The following is a 25,147-nucleotide window of genomic DNA, read 5'->3' as shown; positions in this document are numbered from 1 at the left end:
TATTTACAAGATTTTTTTAACTAGTACTTCACTCTAACCTGTTATAAATGAGCGGTGTTTTGGAGGGAGGGGTGTACACAGGTGCATGCATATTGGTCCTCCGGCTTGAACTTAGGGCCTGGGTGCTATCTCTGAGCTGTTTTGTTCAAGGTTAATGCTTTACAACTTGAGCCACAGCTATACTTCCAGCTTTTGGTGACTGGCCTCAAATAGTGATCCTCAGATCTCAGACTCGTGAGTAGCTAAGATTACAGTCATGAGCCACCTGGATAAATTGTTGGGGTTTTTTTTTGGTTTTCACTTAACTTTTCAGAAACATAATACTGTCAGTAAAAGGAAATGTTAAGGGGCACTAAAAAACAAATACAATGTCTCTCTACAGTATCTCAGCTAAGCTGTTTACATGATTCTCAGATCCTTCAACTAGGGTAAAAAAATGTTTGCTATTTATTCTGAAGCGCGTGCGCGCACGGGCGCGCGCGCGCACACACACACACACACACACACACTAACTGTATCAAAGTTGAAGAGGGCAAACATGTCCAGATGGTTATTTGAAATATTAACATCAGCAGTGGTAATTTTAAATAAAGGAGATGACATTTGCCATGATGCATATGTACTGAAGGAGGGCAAACAGCATAGTGCCAGGTACAAGGAAGTCAGGTTTTCTCCAGTTGGAGCTATAAACTTATATTTCAACCCCAAAAAAGTTACTTAGCATTATAATACAAAAATTTAAAGTTAAAAAGTCAAAATAGAGTCAAAGAGAGGTTTGCCCTACTAATTAATAAGACTTCATTAATTAACTAGGCGCTGGTAGCTCATATGCCTATAATCCTAGCTTCTCAGGAGGCTGAGATCTGAGGATTGTGGTTCAAAGCCAGCCCAGGCAGCAAAATCCATGAGACACTTATCACCAATAAACCAGAAAACTGGAAGTGGCGCTGCAGCTCAAGTGGTAGAGTGCTAGCCTTAAGCTGAAGAGCTCAGGGACAGTGCCCAGGCCCAGAGTTCAAGCCCCATGACCAACAAAAAACAAATAAAAAACTTCATTCATTAAAACTAGAATTAAGGCTGGGCATGGCACAAGTGTTAAAGTGCCCATCCCACAAAGGTAGGTAAGGCCCTTACTTCAAACCCTGGTTGGGGTAAGGGTAGGACCCCCTCCCAAACCCAAACAAACAGATCTGGTACACAAACTAATAGATCTATGAAGCAGCACTGAAAGCCTTGAAGCACACTGAAGTACAAAGAAGAATTTAGCCTGTGATAAAAGACAGCATTTTCAAAACAGCAGGATAATCAAATGGTCATTTGACAAATGACTTGGGGACAAGTGGCTAAATATTTAAACAAAACTAAAATTAGAGCAAAGGACTGGGAGAATTAAGAGCAACTTGTAAAAAAAATAGGAAAAGGATGAAAATTCACAATACTAAAAGGAAATAGTAACTGGGAATGAGAAAAGATAAAAATTATTACATCAAAGTCAGAAAACATACAAGGGGAAAAAAGGACTTGTCTATCTAAAACACACATACACTTTTTTCAATGTTAAATATGTGTGGAGTTGAAAGATAGAAACAGATAACAGAGGAATTAGCTTCATATTAAAAGATGAACTTGGCAGCAGACTGCAGCACAAGAGTATGAGTTTGTAACTTACAAATGAATGTAGCTAACACACAAGTATATGAAAAAGAGTTTAATGGAACTACTAATTAAATGGATGAAAGTTAAAAACAAAAAGACTGTGAAAAGCCTAATAAGGAAATTGGGTTTGTCAAACAATATTACCTACCAGGACTAGGAACAGATACATTTGTATAAGGCAATATTATTGTATCCATATTTAAAACAGCACCACTTCAGGATAATTCTTCTCTCAGAAAAGTAAGGCGATATATACATAGGAATTCATCACAGGGGCTGACAATACAGCTGGGTGATAAAGTGCTTGCCTAGCATGTAGGAGGGTTAGATTCACAGCACCAAAAATACATACATACATACATACATACGTAATCAGAGCTGTTTGATAAACTGGAAACAACCTAAATGTACATCAATAGCAACAAATAATTATTAGCTCATAAATTAAAACCCCATGCACCCACTTAAAATGATGGTATTCATGCATTTACTGTCATGAAAAACAATAGTCATGACATTTTATAGCCTCGTGTGAGCAATAGCCTTGGCTTTTTTTTATTCTTCATTCTTATATCTAGCACCTAGAACAATCCCTTGAACAAAACTGCTTCTCAGTAACAATTTACCAAATAGATGAATTTGCACAGGTTACAGAACAATGATCACAATATGGTCCCCCCCCCAAAGTAATATAATTGGAAAGATAGTCACAAAGGGGTCATAAAATAATGTTTTGGTGTATGTGCTATAAGTTTGTTTTCATTTTTCTCTGTACTACTGTCTACATTTCTTTTATGGGGAGCCTTTTTTTTTCTTTTTGTGTCAGTCCTGGGGCTTGAACTCAGGACCTGGGGTCTGTCTATCCCTGAGCTCTTTGGTAGTTAATTGGAGATAAGAGTCTCACAGACTTTCCTGCCTTGGCTGGCTTTGAACCATGATTCTCCTGAGTAGTCAGGACTACAGGTGTGAGCTGAGCCACTGGCACCCAGCAAAGCTTTTTAATTTTTTTCTCTAAAGAACGCATATACGTAAAATGCACTTCAGAATGTGTCCACTGACCACAACTCAGAAACTCCAAATTCTCCAATAAACACTAGCAAAATGGCCCCATTTTCTTTCACTTTCAAAGAAATATTAGTGTATCATTGTACCTTGTGCAAGTAGCATCTTTCTCTGGTATCAAGACATTCCCCATTATATTGAAAAAAGGTAATTTTTCCCCAAAAGAAAAGCACACTTTTTGTATTAAAAAGTGGTATTGGTGTTGGGGAAATCCCAGCATGTCTTAAAGCCCTTCCCTCTCCTTCTGTACGCCTCATTCTAGTGCTAATATTAGTCCATTATTTGCGTGTGGGGAAGTCCCCTCTGCTTTTGCAGGTCAAAAAGCCCTGTAAACTCATACTGTAGGTCTCTACATAATGCTTTCATTTACACAGGCAGGCTTCATTTTAAAGATATTGCATTGAAGTATCAAAACTAGCCCCACGTCATACCTCATCCTTTCACCCTGCTCTCATTTATTTACAGGCTTTATCTGGAATGTTCATCTTCTAGAATGGAAGCTCTGTGAGGTCCTGCTCCTCCCGAGTCTCAAGCCCAAGCACAGCGAACTGGACAGTAGGCCTCAAATTGTGACATGACATGGAAGGCAGGAGAAGGCTGCCAAGCTCAACAAGGCAATGAATGAAGAAAATAAAACAACCATCCCGAAATGCCCCTACGAACGTTTTCCAAAGCCCTAATGCCAGCTCGGGGGTTGGGTGGACATTTTTCAAAAGGGACAGGTGCTTCACACCTAGCCAAGCACATAGAGCGCCTGTCCAGAAAGAAGAAAATCCACAGGGAGGTCGCTGGAGTGGAAACGATCATCACCTTGTCACTTGTAACAGAATGTGGCCTATGGGGCGAGGGACGCAGGGAGAGAGAGAGACAGGAGAGAGAGAAAACACCATACATCTTGGCCCAGATGGGGGGTGGGGGGGAATCACACGATTCCCTACCAACACAATCAAACCAAGCAAGCACCCTTCCGCCTGACACGTAGGAGCGGTCTCGTTCCCGGCGCTTCCAGCCACCAGCGAACCCCTAGCCCCCTCTTCCCTCACTGCCCCAGCGCTCGTCCATCCCAGGACCCTCTGGCCCCACAGGTTCAAGGGGAACCGTCTGAGAATCTGCTTTCTCCACCCCCACCCGAGCCCAGTCCCCTCCAAAGCGCAAATGTCTCCCAGCCTCGCCTCTCCCCGAGGCTCCGACCCTCGCCACCAGCTTCCCCCGGACACCCCTCACTCACGTGTAGATGATGGCCATGAAATGCATCAGCCACAACACCAAGAAGAGGATGAACCCGAACACGGCCATTCCCTCCAGGGCCAGGTCCAGCAGCGCCATCCCCCGGCCCGCCGGCCCGGCCCGGCCCGCTCCGGCCGCCGCCGCGGACAGCGATCGCACCGGAGGAGGGCAGGGTGGGCGCCCGGTGCGGGGGCGCGGGAAGCGAGAGGAAGGTGGGGGAGAGGAAGGGACCGAGGGGGGTGGGGACGGAAGGGGCGGGCAGGGCCTGCGCGCCCCCGCCGGCGCGTCCCCGCCGGCGCGCGGCCCACGGCGCGCTCGCGGCTGCGGAGTCTGCGGTGGCCGCTGTCCCGCGCCCCGGCTCGCGTCTTCAGACCTCGGCGGAGCCACCGGCCCGACCTTGCGCTCTACCCCCACCCCCGGCCCTGCCTCTCCGTCACCCGGCTTCGGGCGGTGCAACCACACCGCAGCGCCCCGCCGCCACGGCTCCGCGCTCTAATCGAAACCGGCGGCTAATGCCGGGACTCTTAGGCGCTGCCTGCCCGGTCCCCGCCCTGTCCCCGCCTTGTCCCCGCCCTCCGGTTCCGCGGCGACCACCCTCTTCCAAGGAGGCGGAGCTGCCGCTGCTCCCCGCCTGCCCGCGCGCGCGCGGCTTCGCCGGCGAGAGCGCGTCCCTGGGCGGCTGCGGCCGGAGCCGAGCCCCGCTGGCCTCCCGCGCCTCTCACCCGCGGCCTCCCACCTCGCCGCCCAGGCGCCGGGGACCCGCAAGCCTTGCAGCCAGGCCTGGACTCCCGGCTTGTCCTGCTCGGAGTCTGCACTTCGTCTGTCTGACTCTGTTCTGGGGCTCCCCACAGAAAGACCCAAGCGGCTCTGCCTTCCAACGAGGTGGCTGCAGCCTCCCTGCCAGGGCATAGCTCCGAGCACCTAGGCCTTCCTCAGGGCCACGTTCTCGGGCATCAGGGTCCCCATCACTTCCCCCAACACGTGCGCGCACCCCCCCCCCACGCACACCACACACGCACGCGCACGCACCCTGCCTGCTCAGAGCTGCGAAATCTTGGTCTCTAGGTATCTTAAAGACATTGTCCAAAGAGAAAAAAAAATACCTTTTCCCTGACCTATGTAACTGTAACCCCTATTTTTTTTTTTTTAAAGACAGTAGATTATAAAAGAAAGTCCCAAACTGCTGAAATGTCTTGCGATTGCGCTGTGCACTTTGGATTAGCCTTACGTGGCTAAGGAAGCCCTGGAGAGATGCAGCTCTTTAAGCATGTGTTGTTGGTGTTCACAGATCATTCGTATGTTTTACGATCCCATGCTGAAATAACAAATTTTGGATGTATAAGGTCAAATTCAGTTAGGTTTTGTTTTTGTTTTTGTCGGTTGTGGGCAGGGGTGCTGTCCCTGAACTAGTGGAAGGCTAGCACTCTTCCACTTTGAGCCATAGTCCCAATTCTGGTTTTCTGGTGGTTGATTGAAGATTAGAGCCTTACTGACTTTCCTGCCTGGACTGACTTTGAACAGGGATCCTGAGATCTCAGCCTCTTGAGTAGCTAGGATTATGGGGCATGAGCCACCTGCCCACCTCCCCTCCTCACCCCACTCCCATTCACCTAAGTGAAGTAAGCCAGGCCCAAAGAAACATAGGTCCCATGGTTTCCCTTATTTGCAATATCTAGTATATGTATGAGTCAAGTGGAAAAGGTCAGATAATGTGATGTTAGGAAAATGAACCCTTAGATACGTATTTTAATGTTTTTTTTCCTTTCATGCATTTGTTTCTAACGCATTTATAAGATTATTTCTTTGTTGCTTTGTATGTCCCTCCCCCACAGTATAACCCCCGCTTTCACTATATTTGATGTCAGTATAACTTGTGGAGGAGATGGGGAAAAACAAGTCGTTTAAGGATACAGGTGGACCTGTTGCAACAATGAGAAGTACAAGTTGTCATGTCGAAAATGAGCTTTACAACGTTGGTGCGGGGGTGGGGGTGGGGGGAGGATTGGGTGGGGGGGTGGGGGGGGAGGCTGGGAAGGGATGTGAAGGGTAAACAAAGGAGGAGGCTGCAATGCTTGATAAGAAATGTACTCATTATCCTGCCCATGTAATTGTAACCCCTCTGTACAGTATGTTCACACACAAAAAAAATAAAAATAAAACTGTTAAAAGGCCGGGCACCGGTGGATCACGCCTGTAATCCTAGCTACTCAGGAGGCTGAGATCTCAGCATCACCGTTCAAAGCCAGCCTGGGCAGAAAAGTCCATGAGACTCTTATCCCCAATTAACCACCAGAAAACCGGAACTGGCGCTGTGGTTCAGGTGGTAGAGCGCTTGCCTAGAGCTGAGGGATAGCGCCCAGGCTCAGAGATCAAGTCCCACCACACACACACACACACACACACACACACACACACACGTGTCACTAGCTACTAGAGAATTTTAATCACAAATGATAATACTTACACTGAGTTACTTTGAGGACTGAGGGCTGGGTGCCTGTGTCCACCTCTCCAACCCAGCCTCTATGAGGCAGGAGGGTGATTTGTATGTAAGCACAGCAGTGCACCCTGGGTAACATTGAAACTCTGTATCAGAAAGAAAAGCACGAAGGGGGGCTAAAAGTAATTTAGTATTTATCCAAATTTTAAAACAGGGCAGGATATGCTGGTGGTAAACGGTTCTGTTTGTTTCTTTAGCCTGGATGAGTTTATTCTGTTGTTCAATTGTTTTATGTTTAAACAGCGCTTATTATTTCAAGTGACTTCCTTTTAAATATCTATGACCTCCCTAGAGAGATTTCAGAATTGAATTGTTTTGAAAAGAAATTGTTTATTTTATTATTGCTATTTATTGTAGTTGATAGAGATAGAGCTACCCAGAAGTAGGATTTAAATGATAAGCTACCAGCTGGAAAACAGTTTTAAGTCTGAACTGAGAATCAGCCTAGATTTGAGATGTCCTTTGTTCTAGTCATGTGGCACTATTTGGAAAGACTGGCAATCAAAAATTAAATTCCCATTGGGGAACTACAGGGTGATAAAGTTAAAGTTACAGCAAGACAGAAACTTTTTCCTCCCCCCACCCCTACCCCGGCCTCAGCTGGAGGCCAGGGTGCTGTCCCTTAGCTTATTTTGTTCAAGGTTAGCACTCTATCACTTTTGCTACAGCTCCACTTACAGTTCTTTTTGTGGTTAATTAGAAATACGTTCCTGCCTGGGCTGTCTTGGAACTACAAAACTCATATCTCAGCCTCCTGAGTAGCGTGGATTACAGGTGTGAATGAACCCATGTCTGGCATGAATTAGAATCCTTACCATGGAAATATCATCACAAATTTTAAAGTCAAAGCATATTTTTTAAACACTTTTGAAATTCTTTGCTTCTCAGTTAATGGTAACTTACAAACAATTGGCTGATTTTGTTCGTACTGAACATCTTAGGTATGTACAAAAACACACTGTGTCTTGTAACTAATACCTTTTAGATATGATGAGTAGCATTCATTGCTTTGAAGTACTGTATCATATTCTGCATTTTTAAAGACAAACCTTAACTAGTATACCTCCTCCTTTATCTTCCAAGATAATGTGACAGAGTATACTAGGGTTAGAGGTATTGTCCTATAAGTAAGTAGGTGTTTAGCACATGCAGGGGTGTGAGTTTAATCTCAAGCATCAAAACAAAGCAATTATGCATCAGGGACCTAATCATACTAGAAGACCTATAACAAAGCCTCTCCTCTATTGATAGAGTCAAATGATTTCAGTGTTGGGTATATTTTCTGTCAGTTTTATGCATTACTTCATATAATTAAAAAAAAACAGCAGTTAAGGCAAGGGTATTATGGTACATACCTATAATCCCAGTACTGAAGAGGCAGGGGCAGGAAGACTGAGAGTTGGAGACCAGCCTGAATTATATATTGAAAGCCTCGCTCAAAAAACTCAAAACAAATACAAGGCCTCAAACCAATCTAAAACAAAACAAATAACAAAATTTAAATCACAACTCCATTGTCTATGGTTAGTTAATATATTCTTATTATATTATTAGTAGTAGTGCTGGTCCTGGGACTTGAACACACAGTTTGGGTGCCGTGCCTGAGCTTCTTTTGTTCCTAGTGTGGAGCTCTTCCACTTGAGCTACAACTCCACTTCTGGCTTTTTTTTTGTTTTTTTGTTTTGGTAGTTCAGTCTTCTGCCAAGATTGCCTTCAAATCATGATCCTCTGATCAGGGCCTCCTTAGAAACTAGGATTACAGATGTGAGCCACTGGTGTCTGTCTTAATGTGTTATTTTTATTTATTTATTTATTTTATTTATTTTGTTGGTCATGGGGTCTGAACTATGGGCCTGGGCCCTGTCCCTCAGCTCTTCAGCTCAAAGCTAGCACTCTACCACTTCAGCCATAGCACCACTTCCGGCTTTTTTCTGCTTCTGTGGTGCTGAGGAATGGAGCCCAGAGCCTCATGCATGCAAGGCAACCATTCTACCACTGGGCCACCTTCCCAGCCCTTAATGTGTTTTTTTTTTCTTTAAGATAAGCATATCATAAATTTTTCAGCCCAGTGAAAACTTTTTAACAATAAGGTTAAAAAAAATAGGTCACTGAGGGAGGGTTGATGGAGAATGATAAAAGGGATGATTGTATTCAAGACACATTGTATTCAGAAACTGCTTTGTTGAGTGGCAATTCCTTTGTTCAACTACTTAAAGATAATTTTTTTAAATGGCTTCCTAAGATTTAGAAACAAAGTTACAATCAGTTGACTGGAAATTTGTGATGCTAATGTGAGAGGAGTCATGATTCCAGGTCTTTAGTCTTTTCTAAGTACATTTTGAATCAGTTAAAAACAAAGTCTATGTTTTTGCTCAGGGGGTTAACTTGACAGTGGACTTTGTTAAAACTTTCAAATCCTAAGACTCCACAAAGTGAAGTCTTCTCCTGAAACAAAGATTCCAAGAAAATTGTCAGCTAGGGGCCTCATCCTGTTGACAAACAGCTGTGTGGAGTATTTCCATATGTGGGTGTGGTCTGGAGTTCACTGGAGTTCACCTATCAGCCGCCAAGCTCTTACCCAAACCCCTGAGATCTGCTTTAGCATGTACTCATTCTTCTCGCAAATTCTTATGTTTGGTTTTAGTTAATCCATTTTGCTAGATTGAGGCACAAAGGTTCATTCTTAAGGGAAGTTAAACTTAAAGGATCTTTAAATATACCCCATGCCTATTTTACTTTTAAACTATTTGAACATTTAAAAAATTTTTTTATAGTTATGCTGTCATTCAGTTTATTTATTCAAGTTCATAATATTTAAAATGACCTTAAGCTGTGTGTGTGAGTGAGTGTATATGTGTGTGTGTGTGTAAAAGCAAACTTGGTAAATTTATTAGAGAGAGAGAGAGAGAGAGCAAGAGAGAGAGCATGCATGTTATATAAATTTTGTGCCAGGCAGTATTTTAAACTATTTTATAGCATTTATTTAGCATATAATTGGGAGGCAAAAAGATTAAGTTAACTATCTACTGATACACCTGATAAATGAGATGGAGTTTGGACTCAAGTCTGTCAGACTGCAAAGCCAATTTTTTCCCCAGTCTGTTGTGGGGCTTGAACTCAGGGCCTGGGCACTGTCCCTGAGCCTCTTTGCACTCAAGACTAGCTCTATCGTTTGAGCCACAGTGCCACTTCCAGCTTTTTCTGAGTACTTTATCATAGATAAAGAGTCTCATGGACTTTTTTTTGCCCATGTTGGCTTCAAACCACGATCCTCAGATTTCAGCCTCCAGAGTAGCTAGTATTATAGGTATGAGCCAACAGTTCCCAGCAAGCCAATCAGTATTGACTTAATATAGATAGATGTTCAATCTCTAAAGTTGTGTTTGCAGTGTATATCCCTGTCTAGTATTATCTAGTTTGGTACAGAATTTAAAAATATTATATGTTTTCCTGTTAAGATGCACAAGCAATTGAAACATCTTCAATGAAGAGGAATTTCATGAAGTATGATATTTCAAAATAATTCATTTAAGAGGGTAAAAAGGTAGCAAGCAGGAAAATTTTAAAGTGGTCTTTTTTGTAAGTGCTTTCTTCTTACAAAATAATTTAAGAAAATGATGATAAAATCAGTTTCTGATTATACTCTTTCAAAGAATTACCAACAACATGATTAAAATGTGAATTTGACTTTTGCTAAAGAACAAAAGTTGTTGGGATGAATCAGATGTTCTGAGTTTCAGATCTCTATAGAATATTTTTTGTCTTAAGAATGCTTTGTGTTAGGATACCATGCCAAGTTCTGGTTAGTACAGACACCTTGGGAGTCAGACTGGCTAGACTCGGAGAGCCCACTTTTACATTTATTTGCTATTTGAACTAAACAAATCATGTGTTTTCTCTTGTCCTATGTTTTCTGTCTATGAAACAGGTCGTTGTGGGGTTAGTGATGTGGCTCATTGGTAGAACACATACTTAGCAAGCAGAAGGCCCTGAGTTCAAATCCTAGTGCTGCATGAAAGAAAGAAAGAAAGAAAGAATATAAATGAAAAGCAAGGCAATTGAACTAAACAAGTAGACATGCATATAAAATAATATATACCATAAACTTTCATTCTTTTCCACAAAATTTTTATGATAATGAAAATAATAAATACTATTATTATTTTGTTGATTGTGAGGTTTGTCTCTGGGCTTTTTTTTTTCTTTTTTTTTTTTTTGCTAGGCTAGTAATCTTCCACTTTGAGCCACAGCTCTACTTCTGGTTTTCTGGTGGTCAATTGGAGAAAAGAATCTCACGGACTTTCCTGCCCTGATTGGCTTCGAACCTCCATCCTCAGATCTTAGCCTCCTGCGTAGCTAGGACTACAGGCATAAGCCACTAGCGTCTGACCATATTATAATTTTTTAATAGAGAAGATTGATACAATCAACATCATTTCATCTAGATCAGTAGCTTTTTTGGCCAATTCTTCCTTTCCTTTTTCTACCTGTTGATATAAAATTGCTATAGCTGGGTATGATAACTCAGGCCTATCATCCTTGCTACTTGGGAGATGGAGATCAGAAGGACTGTACTTTGAGGCCAGTCTTGGAAAAAATGAGGCTGATACCTCATATTAAGCTATAAAGTGGACACAGTAGCATACCCCTATCATTTCAGCTACATGGGCAGAATAAACAGGAGTAATATGATACTGACCAGCCCAGAAAAAAAAAACATAAAACCCCATCTCCCAAATAGCTGAAGCACAAAGGCCGGGTGTGTAGTTTAAGAAGTAGAGTACTTTCCTAGCAAGCACAAGGCCCTGACTTCACATCTCTATCCTCAAAAAAGAAAGAAAAATACATGCATATATAAGTAGGTAACAGTGTATGAAACAGGAGAAACAATTACACAAACAATAAGGAACAAATATATATATATATATATATATATATATATATATATTTTTTTTTTTTTTTTGGTTGGCCGTGGGGCTTGAACTCTGGGCCTGGGCGCGCGCTGTCCCTCAGCTCTTCAGCTGAAGGCAAGCGCTCTACCACTTGAGCTACAGCGCCACTTCCAGTTTTCTGGTGGTTTATTGGAGATAGGAGTCTCACGGTCTCTCCTGCCCGGGCTGGCTTTGAACCGCGATCCTCAGATCTCAGCCTCCTGAGTAGCTAGGATTACAGGCGTGAGCCACCAGCGCCCGGCTTAGGAACAAATATATTTTTATTCCATGGGGAAAATAAATGTCAAGCCTTAACATACAATAGTGTATGCAAGCAAATTATAAGATTAGAAAGACATGTATGTAGCTTCCTGAAGTATCAAAAACAGTATTATGAAATAGGGTTACAATTGGCTTTAATAAAATATTACCTTAGAAAACATAATGAAATATGTCAGGGTAATATAAAGCAAAGATTTCAGAGTCAAGTTTGCATGTGTGTGTGTGTATATATATATATATATATATATATATATATATATATATATATATGTATCTATATCTATCAGAATTAGAATTTTTTTCTTTTTTTGTACATTGTGGGGTTTGAACTCTGGGCCTGGGAACTGTCCCAGAGCTCTTCAACTCAAGGCTAGTACTCTTCCACTTGAGCCACACAGCACTACTTCCGGTTTCCTGGTGGTTAATTGGAGTTAAGAGTCTCATGGACTTTCCTTCCTGGGCTGACTTTGAACTGTGATCCTCAGATCTCAGCCTTCTGAGTAGCTAAGATTACAGGCAGGAGCCATGGTGAAAGTTACATCATTTGCATGAATGTATATCAGATGAACCATAAGTTTGCAAAGAATAGGGCCCTTCCCCAATCTAGTGATTTTTTCCAAGATGTTGACTCATTACATTCAGTTGTTCACCTTAGCTCTTTTGAGTTAATCTGGGCTTGAGAAACATGGTTAAAAGCCATTTGCCATATAGTGGGAAAATGAGCCAAAGTATTTGAACATACTATTAAGATAATGAGGTAAAGAAATTGATAGTTTTCCTATTCAGTTACAGAGCTGCTTTTTCTCCTTCCCTCAATAACTATTAAGTATGTCATATTCTAGGGATACAGAGTTTTCATGCTTTGGATACAAAGTTTAAAAATTACAAAACAGGTACTTCAGTAAATCAAGGCACACTTCTAGGACCTCACAATAAGGACACTTGGCCATTTTGACCCCCACACATTGGGTACAGCCCAGGGAGGAACTTAAGACTCAAAGAACATTTTCCAAGTGATGTGGAATACAGAGCAATTTGTATTTTATATTTATGGACAAAGACGGAAAGAAGACATATGTAATTTTACTAGCAGAAGACCAGGCAGCATTCCCAGTGGGGAACAAAAAATGGAGTTGAAGTGGATCGGTGAGGAAAATGGCATCCCAAGGGACCACATCCACTATGTTTTAGAGGATGATGATTGTCCTTACAAAGATTTCTCAGTTATTCAAAACACCTTCCCAAAGCATCTGATAGTTTCCTTACAAGTTTCTGGGATTTTACTCAGGGCATGAGCACTGTCCCAGAGCTTATTCAATCAAGGCTGGTGCACTAATATTTGACCTACAGCTCTGGCTTTGGTGGTTCATTGGAGATAAGAATCTTCCAGACTTTTCCTGACTGGACTGGCTTTGAACCCTGATACTCAGATCTCACCCCCTTGAATGCATAAGAGTACAAGTGTGAGCCACCAGGGCTTGGTGAATGAGTTACCTTGATTTTGGGAACTAGACTCACACAAAGACTAACCCTTCTGAATTTCAGTGTAACTAATGAGACTTGCATTCTCAAAATCATTATATTATAGAACAGAGTCCTTAAAATACTACGTTGCAGTTTTACATATAATTTTATTTGCATACTATACATTATATGATCATGTTATGTTTATTTATATAGTGTGTTATATGCTCTTTTAAATATATATATATATATATAACATAGAGACAAACATGGAGACAGAAAGAGAAAGAGAGAGGTTTCAACATTCTGAAACTATGTTGATATTACTTGCCTAAGAAATTTTTCCTATGTAATTTCATCAAGTCCATGTAGAACCAGACTTGTTTCTCAGAATCAATCCAGCATTCTTCTTTACAACTTTTTAACTTACCAATTATTCTTACCAACTTATCAACTGATCTTTATCCTCCTCCCCCTTCTCCTCCTCCTCTACTTCCTCCTCCTCCTCTTCCTCCTTCTTCGCTATCTTGGGGCTTAAACCCAGGGCCTGGTTGCTGTCCCTGAGCCTCTATGTTCAAGGCTCGTGCTCTATCTCCTGGGCCACAGTGCCACTTCTGGCTTTTTCTAAGTAGTTTACTGGAATCCACCTCCAAAGGAAGATGAGTTGCTGTTCTGTAGCTTATATCTGAAGGACACTCTCTATATTTTTTTCCATCATGTCACTGTGAGGTTATTCAGTCAGAAAATCATCTTTCAAGCTCTCTTGTCAATCCTGTTCTTCCTGTCATTTCAAACACATACACATCCTCCGTCAGCTATTCAACATCTGCTAACGAAGGTTGCAAATTATTTACTACAGTGTTTTACATGAAGCTGACTCGGACACCCACATACGCAGACATAAGCATACCCCCACAAAGACACATGCACACGAGTGCACACACACACACACACCTGCTTTCATTCTACATTGCTCTCCTTAAATATTTCCAAAACACTTGTCATACCAAGAATTAGTCACATGGAGAGTATCGGTGAATTGCTGCAAGACATTGAATCAGTCTTTCAAGTTCATGGCTCAGTTGAAGCTGGATAGACTAGGAGAAATGAGGTACAGTCAGCTAACAGCAAATGCAGGAGATATTCCTTCATGTTCTTCCCGTAAGATAAAGGGAACAAAAGTCATATTGGGGGGAAATGAAGCAGGAGAACTCAAGGAAACTGAGGCCTGGTGAAGGCAACTCAGGAATATGGTATTTAGAAACTTAGAAATGCTTCAAAGAGTGACAACTGAATACATTCTTGGGATGCATTTCTCACCCAAGGATTCACAACTGCCTGACAGGATGCCCCAAAAGGCAGATAGCAGGGCTGTCTCTTTGTTTCAAGGATAAGGATCTGTTTTATAGCAGGATGCATTCTTACCTGGAAACTCAGAGAATAATACCAGATATAGTTAAAGCAAAGATAAAGCTCCTAGTTTTGCATAATTTAAAGCCAGACCCCCTGCCTTTACCCTATAAATATCCAACAGCCCAAGGAGCTGTATGTGTGTCTGGGTATCTCCTTGTATGTGTAGCTGTCTCTGTCTGTGTGGCTGTGTGTGTGTCTGTGTCCCTACCAGAGCACCCACACTCTGCTAGATTGTGCCCCTGCCCGTCTGTTTGTCTGTGTTTTGTCTGTCTGCTTGCCTACTTGTTTACTTACTCAACAAAGCTCTGCCAAGTTTTCTTACCATTGTGACTTGTCCAGAAATTCTCATTCTGCTATCGAAGTCAAGGACCCTCAGTGAAGAGTTCCTGTATTTAAAGGGAAGGTTCACTAAACCTCACCTCTGTCCGGTGACACAGCCATTGTCTTAAAGGTTTTAAAAGGCCCTGGAATGAAACTCTCATGACACACATTTCCATTTTACAATTAAAGACCCTTTCATCCTATTTTTCTTGTGTCTATTATTAATTAGAAAATATACTTCTGGCTGGTTAACCTGCAGACCTCCTAGGAAAACCAGTCATGCATTTCCATAGCACATTAGGTGAAGACTTGGGCACCATAGCATCTTTAAAAAATGTCTTAGGATGAAGTACAGATACTCAGATTCTCTACCAGCTACAAATACTTTCTTAGTAAATGTCTTTCAAGCATGTTCACCCAACAGACTCTCCTATATTCTCTTATAATTAACTTAATATACCCATTCTTTGGGTGCTTTGCTAATTGTATATCAGATTTCTTCCCTGGGAAGTTACTATTTTGGGTGTTGAGTCCTTCTTCTTTGGTTTAGGACAAACATTTTAGCCATGCCATAGAGGGGTTACTATTTAAGTTTCTCAACATATTCCAAGAAACATAAATACTTCTGGGGCTGGGAAGGTGGCTCAGTGGTAGAGTGCTTGCCTTGCATGCATGCATGCATGAGGCCCTGGGTTTGATTCCTCAGCACCACATAAGCAGAAGAAAAAAAAAAGCTGGAAGTGGCGCTGTGGCTCAAGTGGTAGAGCGCTAGCCTTGAGCTGAAGAGCTGAGGGATAGTGCCCAGGACCAGAGTTCAGGCCCCACGACTGGACCCCCCCAAAAAAACAAACAAACAAAAAAAAACATAAATACTTCTGTTCTTTTTAGGAAATTCTCTGTAGGTGATATCTACTGCTTCATTTCATCATGCCTCAAATATCAGTTTGGTTGTTCAGTTCAGTCTGAGTTCAATGATTTATTTTTGTCCACAATGAACATCACCAGATGTCTTTATTCTGTGTATTTGCTGATACTGACATCAATATTAATTAGTGTCATTGATTAGAACTCTCTATACCCAGTCAATCCAATCTGAGTTTATATGGCCATAGAGCAACCCCAACATAGGCTTCAGAAACAGTTTACTTCCTGTCATTTCTCCTAAAAGTCAAATTTGAATACTAATTCAGACCAAAAGAAAAAAAATGATTGCATGTTTTCTTGTATATGTGGATACTAAATTTAGCTTATAAACATAAATATATTGAGTGATATGCAGGGGCATACAAATGTACGAACTGAAATTTGGTAGATTCGAGAGACAATTCAAATAGTGTAATTCCTTAGAAAGCCCAAATCAAATTTGGGTAAAACATCAGGAAGCAAGTACCCTAAAGGGGTCAAGGTTGAAGTAAGGAGGCTGAGTCTAAGTAATTTCTGACAGCACCCCTGGTGCCTCTTGCTGGGGGAAGGGAATTCTCCACCCAGTGCTGAAAAGCCTAGGGGTGAGAGCCCCTTCACTAAATACAGATACCTAGCTCACGGTGAGCTAAGAGGAATGCAGCTTCAGAGAAATGCGGGTGCCATACATAGCCTTAGGAAAGCTTTGTATATTGAGAATGCTCTAATTCTGCTTTGATTAACTTTCTAAATGGCTTGAATCACCAGCTTCCGAGTAGCCTCTAAGCATAACCTATATGGAAGGCTAAGGCCTATCTTCCCTAGATGGAAAAGTTCTTCTGGTATCTAAGTAATCCCTTTGAAAGTCTAGTCTTCATAGTGGGGGGAAGCTGGTGTCCACCCTGCTCAGGTGATAGATGTGCCTGGATCCCTGGAGACAGGGGCAAGCACTTGGCTGATAAGTTACTGAACTTGTCAGTCCTGTGCTTGGGACTGGGAGCATCCAGAGACCCTGCCCCCTGGTCTGATCCTACTTAGGCCTAGACAGCATAGGTACCTTGATGCCATGCCTCTTGTCTTCATGTCCTGTCTCCTGGCTGTTCACTAGTCACTGTGGTACCCCTTTTCAGCTCTCCATTGGAGCTGAATTGGTTTGTTGGTGTTGTTTTTGTTCTTTCTTTCCCTTCTGACCTGTTTCCTAACAGGATTAAGTGTATTTGTGGGCTGCAGGCCTTTGTAACCTTGCAGACTGCCAGTGCTCTACTAAGACCCCAAGATTCCACCTCATTCACTGAATTCTCACCTTACAACAAAGGAGGGAGGGGAGTGGAGGAATGAAGAGGACTGGGAAAATGTAGTCAAGAATTCATTTTACATCCTGAAAAAATAAGAAGAGTTATAGAAGCAATGGGTAGGAAAGGGAAGGGTGAGAATGTGGATGTTAGTATTATACTCACTTTTGGTCCTCAGCTCCACCCAGACCTGAGCTCCTCCCAGCCCTGGAGTTCCTGCCATACAGCTGGCCCCTCCCTTTCTCCATCCAGACCCACCTGAGCACCCACCTACCTCACTTCCTGTCCCCCAGACTCCCCTGCTACCTGGATAGGGACAGATGCCATGTGCTCCGTCTCCCTGGAAAATATGGCTCCTCTAATAAACCTTATAATAATCTTTGTCCTGTGCCTGCCTGCCTCCACATGGTCCTCTGGGATGGATGTGAAGGATCCTTTCAGTAGAATGGGATGATATTGATCAAGACGCATCGGTTCAATGGTGATTCTTTTGTCCAATTACTTAAAGATGCTAACAAAAGCCCAAACCAAAACAAGGCACTGCATAGAAAAGAAGAAAATTCAAAATAATGAAAAGTGAAAAACAAGCACAGTATGAGGAAAAGGAGAAATTGAATAGATTAGGAATAAACATGAGCACCAGCAATACAAATTATAACCTTTTACAAGACTATGATTGAATTGTTTGGAGGAGATGACATTTCCAGAGACAGCACATGATCAGAAAGAACAAGAGTAGAAAGGAAGAGAGAATGAACCAACACTGTAACCATTTTTAATACTTAGGGAAAGTGAAAAATTAAAATCAAAGAGATATCTGTAATGAAGAAAAGATAGAGTGAATACTGAAGTTTTGATGTAAATTTGTCATTTCTGCAATTTCCTACCCACTTTTATTTTGGTGTTTACTTACCTTTTTCTCCAGAAAGAGAATTTATCAACTTTATTCATCTTTTCTACAAAATATATATTTTAAAATTAAAAAATTACACCTTTTTTCCCCAGAAGTTCATAGTCAACTGTGGAAGATAGACACAAAAGCATAGCAGTGTAATTCAGCAAGGGTTGGCAGAGAGGTATGACAAGAATTGTTTGGGGGTTGGAAAGATTGCTTTTATTTCAAGTGTTCTAGAAAGACTTTGGAGGAAGCCATCCGGGTCCTGGAGATAGACAGATTGCCAGGCAAAGAGGAAAGGGAGATGGCTCCTGTGGTTGTATTTTGCGTCTAAGTAATTCAAACAATTGAGGAATCTGAGGGAGCTTGCTGGGAGCCAGCCAGAAAATAGCTTGAATAAACAGAATTTAAGAAACAGTTGACCCTGTTTAATAAGTTAATTCATAGGTAGTTCAAAGTTCAGTTGCAGGCCATATGACTGTGTACCTGATTTACCTAAACTGGGACACTTCTGACAAAGAAAGGAGACCCTATTAGAAAACAGGCTGACTAAACTGCTGTAAACTGACTGTTCCAGGCAAATTAGGCCCATCTTGTTCCTTTTCTATACATTGCCTTCCTCCTTCCTTCCTCCCTCCCTTCTATTCTTCCTCCCTCCCTCCTTTCCTTCCTTCCTTCATTTCTTCCTTCCTTCCTTCCCTTTTTTCTTCCTTCCTCTTTTCCTTCCCTCCTCCTTTCTTTTTCTCTCTGTCTTCTCTCTGTCTTTGTTTTTCTTTGTATCTGTCTGTCTCTCTTTGTCTCAGTCTCTGCCCTTCTCTGTCTTTGTCTGTCTGTCTGTCTGTCTGTCTGTCTGTCTGTCTGTCTGTTTCTCAGTTTCTCTGTCTTTCTCTCTCCACTTTTTATGTCCAGTACTGGGGCTTGATCTCAGAGCCTCATGCGTTTAACTTTTCCATTCATGGGTGGCACTCTACCATCTGAACCACACTTCTACTTCCAGCTTTATGTTGGTTAACTGAAATTAAGAGCCTTTCAGATTTATCTGCCCAGGTTGGCTTTGAACCTTGATTCTTCTATCTCAGCTCCTGACTAGCTAGGGTTACAGGTTGGGTAACTGGTACCTGGCATTAGTTTTCTTTTAAAGTGGCCTGTTTAGATTGTAAGAAGGCTGCCAACATGTACTTTACAGCAAGAGAGAATGTGTTAGTTATTTACAACTCCCTCATAGAAACTTTTAAGTTTTCTTTTCCCCTAATATTATTTGCTAATTGTCTTAGGCAATGACAAGGAAGACAAGAATGGCCAAATGAAGATCTGTTGAAGCTGGTAGTATGGATAATCCCACCCAAAATGATGGCATAGAATTTATGAATGGAGAGTTAGCTTTAGATAGAGAACCACAAACACAATACTGGTTTTCCAAGACAATTGAAAATATCTAGGAAACCTTTCATACAAAAGATTGCATACACCATCATTCAGTTTTTGTGACTTTTTCTTTTATTTTTGAAATAACAGCTTTATTGAGATATAGTAACATATGATTATCTCTATCTATCTATCTATCTATCTATCTATCTATCTATCTATCTATCTATCTATCTATCTATCTATCTATCTATCTACCTACATATCTATTGGGTGAAGATACAGGAGCTTGAACTCAGTGCCTGAAAACTGTTCCTTAGCTTAAGGCTGACACTTTACCACTTGAGCCATATCTCTTCTCCTGGCTTTTGGTAGTTGTTGGAGATAAGAGTCTCATGGATTTGTCCTGCTCAAGCTGGTTTGAAATTGTGACCTTCATATCTCAGCCTTCTGAGTAACTAGGATTATAGGCATGAGCCACCTGCACATTGACTTTGAAATTCATCCTTTTAAAGCACACACTCCCATGATTTTAAGTATATTTCCAGAATTGCATAACATCACTACCTAACTCCAGAACATTTGTATCACTGCAAAAAGAAATCCCCACATCTCAAAGTAGTCATTTCCTTCTTCTACCCAGCCTCTGGCAACTACTAATTTAATTCCTCTCTATGTAGGCTTACCCATCTTACATCTTAAATTATATAATGTACAGCCTTAAAAAACTATTGTTTTATTTATTTATTTTTGTTTATGTGGTATGGAGGAATCAAACCCTGGGCCTCAGAGTGTTAGGCAATCACTCTACCCACTAAGCCACATTCCCAGCCTTTTATGACTAGCTTCTTTCATAGCATAATTTTATTCATGCTGTACCATTTTGAGTGCTTCATTCCTTTTTGTAAGTCAAATAATATTCTATTGTATGAACACAACACATTTTTGTTTATCCCTTCAGTTAGCTGAGTTGAATTTGGGTTGGTTCCATTTTTTAACCATTATGAACAATATCCTTATGAACATTCATGTATACTTTTGTTGTAAAGACATATGTTTTTATTTCTCTTAGGTATATACCTTGGAATGCTGGGTTGTGTGGTAACTTTATAACTTTTGTTTTGTTTGTTTGTTTTTGTTTTTGGTCGGTCGTGGGGCTTGAACTCTGGGCCTGGGCGCTGTCCCTCAGCTCTTCAGCTCAAGGCGAGTGCTCTACCATTTGAGCTACAGCGCCACTTCTGGTTTTCTGGTGGTTTATTGGAGATAGGAGTCTCACGGTCTCTCCTGCCCGGGCTGGCTTTGAACTGCGATCCTCAGATCTCAGCCTCCTGAGTAGCTAGGATTACAGGCGTGAGCCACCAGCGCCCGGCACTTTATAACATTTTGAGGAACTACTTCAATGGCTGCATCATTTTACAATCGCACCAGCAATATAGGTGAGTTCTTATTTCTTTACATCCTCACTATACAGCCACTCTAGTAAATGTGAAATTCTATTTCTTTATGGTGTTGATTTTCCATTTCCTTAGCTGCTAAAGGTATTGAGCATATTTAATGGCTAAAATACTCATTAAAACTCCTTATTGAAAGGTGGGCACCAGAGGCTCCCAGCTACTGAGGAGGCTGAGATCTGAGCAGCTTAGTTTCAAGCCAGCCCAGCAGGAAAGTCCATGAGACTCTTATCTCAATAAATTACTAAGAAAAAGCCAGAAGTGGTGCTGTGGCTCAAGTGATATAGCACTAGCCTTGAGTAAAAGAAGCTCAGGGACAGTGTCCATGCCCTGAGTTCAAACCCCATATCCAGCACAGACACAAAAATTCCTTATTGATTTCTCAGTTTCTTTTTTTATTATTGAACTATAAGAGTTCTTTACATATTCTAGCTACAACTCTATAATCAAATATATGACTTGAGGTACTAGTCCACATCCATGGACTGTCTTTTCCCTCTTTGATGGTATTATTGGAAGCACAAAGCTTTGACAGATTTTTTTTTTTCCTCCAGTTTTATTCTATTTTATTTTCTCCTTGTCACTCTTGCTTTCAGTGAAAGACATTACTTACTGCCTAATTCTAGGTCACAAGGTTTACAGCTATTTTCTTCTTCTGTTATATTTTTAGCTCCTGTGTTTAAGTTTTTGAGCCAATTTCAGTTCATATTTATATAATTGTAAGATGGTGTCTAACTTCATTCTTTTGCATGTAGATATCAAATTGTTCCTAGCAGTTGCTGAAGGAACTGTTTTTGTTTTTGTTTTTTGATAAATGGTCTTGGCATCTGTCAAAAACCAATTAAGGCTGGGTGCTGGTGGCTCACGCCTGCAATCATAGCTACGCAGGAAGCTGAGATCTGAGGATCATGGTTCAAAGCCGGCCTGGGCAGGAAAGTCCATGAGACTCTTATCTCCAATAAACCACTCAGAAAACCAGTAGTAGTGCTGTGGCTCAAATGGTAGAGCTCTTGCCTTGAGCTGAAGCTCTGAGGGACAGTGCCAGGCCCAGAGTATAAGCCCCATGACCGACTTAAAAAATTACGTGTGGATACATAGATTAATTTGGTACTTTCAATCCTGTTCCATTTATTTTTATATCTTTATTACAGTAACACATAATCTTGCTTATTGTCAATTTGCAGTGTGTATGAAATTGGAAAGTGGGTCATGAGTTTTATGGCAAGCTAGTCAATTTCTACAAAAAAAAAAGACAACTAAATTTTTTGTGGAAGGCGCACTGTGTCAATAGGTCATTTTAAGTAGTTTTACATCAGAACAATATTAATTTTTCTAACTCATGAATATGTTATTCCTTTCCATGAATTTTGATCTTCTTTAATTCCATTCAGCAATACTTCCCTTTTTTTGGTGTAGAAACTTGAGCTTCTTTTCTTAAATTTATCCCAAAATACTTTGTTCTGCTTATAATAATTCTATTAGAAATAGAATTGTATTCTTAATTTTACCTATAGATTATTTCTAGTGTATCAAAATACAACTGAGGGGCCGGGAAGGTGGCTCAGTGGTAGAGCACTTGCCTTGCATACGTGAGGCCCTGGGTTCGATTCCTCAGCACCACATAAGCAAAAAAGAAAAAAAGCTGGAAGTGACGCTGTGGCTCAAGTGGTAGAGTGCTAGCCTTGAGCTGAAGAGCTGAGGGACAGCGCCCAGGCCCAGAGTTCAGGCCCCACGACCGGACCCCCTCCCCCCCAAAAAAATACAACTGAATTCTTTATGTTGCTTTTGCATCCTGTGACTTTGCTGAGCTTTCTTATTAATTTTAATGGCTTTTTGTGTGGAATTATGAAGTTTTCTTGTTTTTTGTTTTTATTTTTTGTTTTAGCATGGTAAGGTATATCATCCTCAAAGATAAACAGTTTCACTTCTATCTTTCCAATCTGGTTGCCTTTCATTTCTTTTCTTTACCTACTTGCCCAGTTAGAACCTCCACCATAGTATACACAGAAGGGATAAAAATAGACATTGCGTTTTCTTGTATGCAGGAGGAAGCTTTAATTAGGATATTACTATCCTACTAACTATAAATTTCTTGTAGATGTCCCTTATCAGCTTGAGGATGTTTCCTTATATTTCCAGATTTTTAATTTTTTTATCATACAAGGGGGTTAAATTTTGTCATATGCTTTTCCTTTGAGATGATCATGTGATTTCTGTTTTATACTCTACTAATACCACACATTATATTGATTTTCACATGGTAAACCATTCTTACAATAAATCCCACTTGGTAGATCACATTGTAGATTTTTTTTTCAGTACATAGGAATTCAACCTAGGTACATACTAGGTAAGGACTCTACCACTTGAGTCTCATTAACTTTGTCCAGACCAGCTTCAAACTCATAATTTTCTTGAACCCATCTCCCAAGATGCTGGGATTACAGGTGTATATCTCTGAAACTGGTCCTATATAACTCTTTTTACCTGTTGCTAGATTTAGTTGGCAGCATTTGTTGTTGTTGAAGTAAAACATTCCTATGTAGACCAAGCATCTCCTGCTGCAGCCTTTTGAGGATTTATGATTCCAGATGAATATCACCAAAACAGAAAGTTCACTGGAATTCTGTTGAAGATTTTATTGCTAATATTCTGTAGTTTTTTGTATTCCATTTGTGGGGGATTAGTATAAGGTTAATGCTGACCTCATAAAAATAGTTGAGACATGTTCTCTCCTTTTCTGATTTTTGGAATTTTTCAAGAATTCATGCTCCTTTTTAAAATAATGTAGACTTTACTAATGATGTCATCTGGGCCCAACTTTTGGTTTAATTATTTTTCTTAAGGAGTATTTCAATGTTTTAGGTCTATTCAGATATTCCACTTTATCTTAAAATAGTTTTAAAAGTTTGTGTCTTCATAGGAATTTGTTCATCTCTTATAGGTTATCAAATTTGTTGACAAATAATTATAATGGTTTTTTGTTTGTGTGTGTGCTGGTACTGCAGCTTAAAACCAGAACTCAAATGTTGTCCTATCACATTTTTGCTCAAGGCTTGACACTCTACCATTCCAGCCACACCTCCACTTACAGCTTTTTGGTGGTTAATTGGACATAAGAATCTCACAGGCTTTCCTACCAAGGTTGGACCTGGAACCTCCTCTTGAGCAGCTAGGACTGCTGGAGTGAGCCACCAGTGCCCAGAATGTAATAGTTTTTGTTTCCCTAATTTTGGTAGTAATGTTCCTTATGATTAATTTTAGTGATTTCAGACTCCTCTCTTTTCATTCTTGCTAGTCTAATTTAAATATTTTTCAATTTTATTGGTCTTTTTAAAGGACCAACTTTTGACTCTTTTGCTTTTTGCATTGTTTTTCTATTCTCTCGTGTATTTCCACATTATTATTATTAATTATACTTAAACTCAGGGCCTGGAGCTCTTGTTCCACTTACATGCTCACAGCTAGAACTCTTATCACTGTAGCTATGCTCTCAACCTGTTTTATGCTAGTTGTTTTGGAGAGGGAATCTAACAGACTTTCCTGCTTAGACTGGCTTTGGACCATGAACCTCTAGATTTCAACTTCCTGAGTAGCTTGGACTACAGTGTGAGCCACTAGTGGCCAGCTGTTTCCATCTCAGTTTTCATTATTTTCTTATTTATGCTTACATAGAATTTAGCTTGCTGGGTTTTTAAATTTTTATTTATTTTTTATTGTGAAAATACTGTACAGAGGGGTTACAATTAGATGGGTAAGATAATGAGTACATTTCTTATCAAGCATTGTAGCCTCCTCCTTTGTTTCCCCTTCCCATCCCTTCTCAGCCTCCCCCTGCCCACCCAATCATTCCCCCCCCCCCCCACCAAAGTTGTAAAGTTCGTTTTCGACATGACAACTTGTACTTCTCATTGTTGCAACGGGTCCACCTGTATCCCTATTTAAACGATTTGTTTTTCCCCTTCCCCTCCACAAATTATACCGACATCAAATACAGTGAAAGCAAGGGTTATACTGTGGAGGAGGGACATACAAAACAACAAAGAAATAATCTTATAAATGCGTTAGAAACAAATGCATGAAAGAAAAACATTTGAATACATATCTTAGGGTTCATTTTCCTAACATCACCTTATCTGACCTTTTCTGCTTGACTCATACATATACTAGATATTGCAAATAAGGGAAACCATGGAACCTATGTTTCTTTGGGCTTGGCTTACATCACTTAATATCATTTTTTCCAAGTCTTTCCATTTCCTAACAAATGGGGCAATGTCATTCTTTCTGATGGAGGCATAGAATTCCATTGTGTATATATACCACATTTTTAGCTTGCTGTTTTGATCCCACTTTTAAAAGATGTACATTTAAGTTAATAATTTGAA

General features: G+C 40.8%; 1 protein-coding gene across 1 annotated transcript in view; it reads right to left on the bottom strand.

Annotated features, from left to right (window-relative positions):
- Ugcg (UDP-glucose ceramide glucosyltransferase) overlaps nucleotides 1-4,217 on the bottom strand; it is a 39,087-nt gene extending 34,870 nt beyond the window's left edge. Inside the window, exon 1 of the mRNA XM_042696210.1 lies at nucleotides 3,947-4,217. Within this exon, the coding sequence (XP_042552144.1) occupies nucleotides 3,947-4,044 (98 nt within the window). The 5' untranslated portion in view covers nucleotides 4,045-4,217. The remainder of the gene's footprint in view (nucleotides 1-3,946) is intronic.
- Between the last annotated feature and the right edge of the window lie 20,930 nt (nucleotides 4,218-25,147).

This window comes from Dipodomys spectabilis, unplaced genomic scaffold (genome assembly GCF_019054845.1).
Source record: "Dipodomys spectabilis isolate Male_0828 unplaced genomic scaffold, ASM1905484v1 ptg000006l, whole genome shotgun sequence".
NCBI lineage: Eukaryota > Metazoa > Chordata > Mammalia > Rodentia > Heteromyidae > Dipodomys > Dipodomys spectabilis.
The sequence above is the reverse complement of the archived record's forward strand: the minus strand, read 5'-3'. Positions and strand labels throughout refer to the sequence as shown.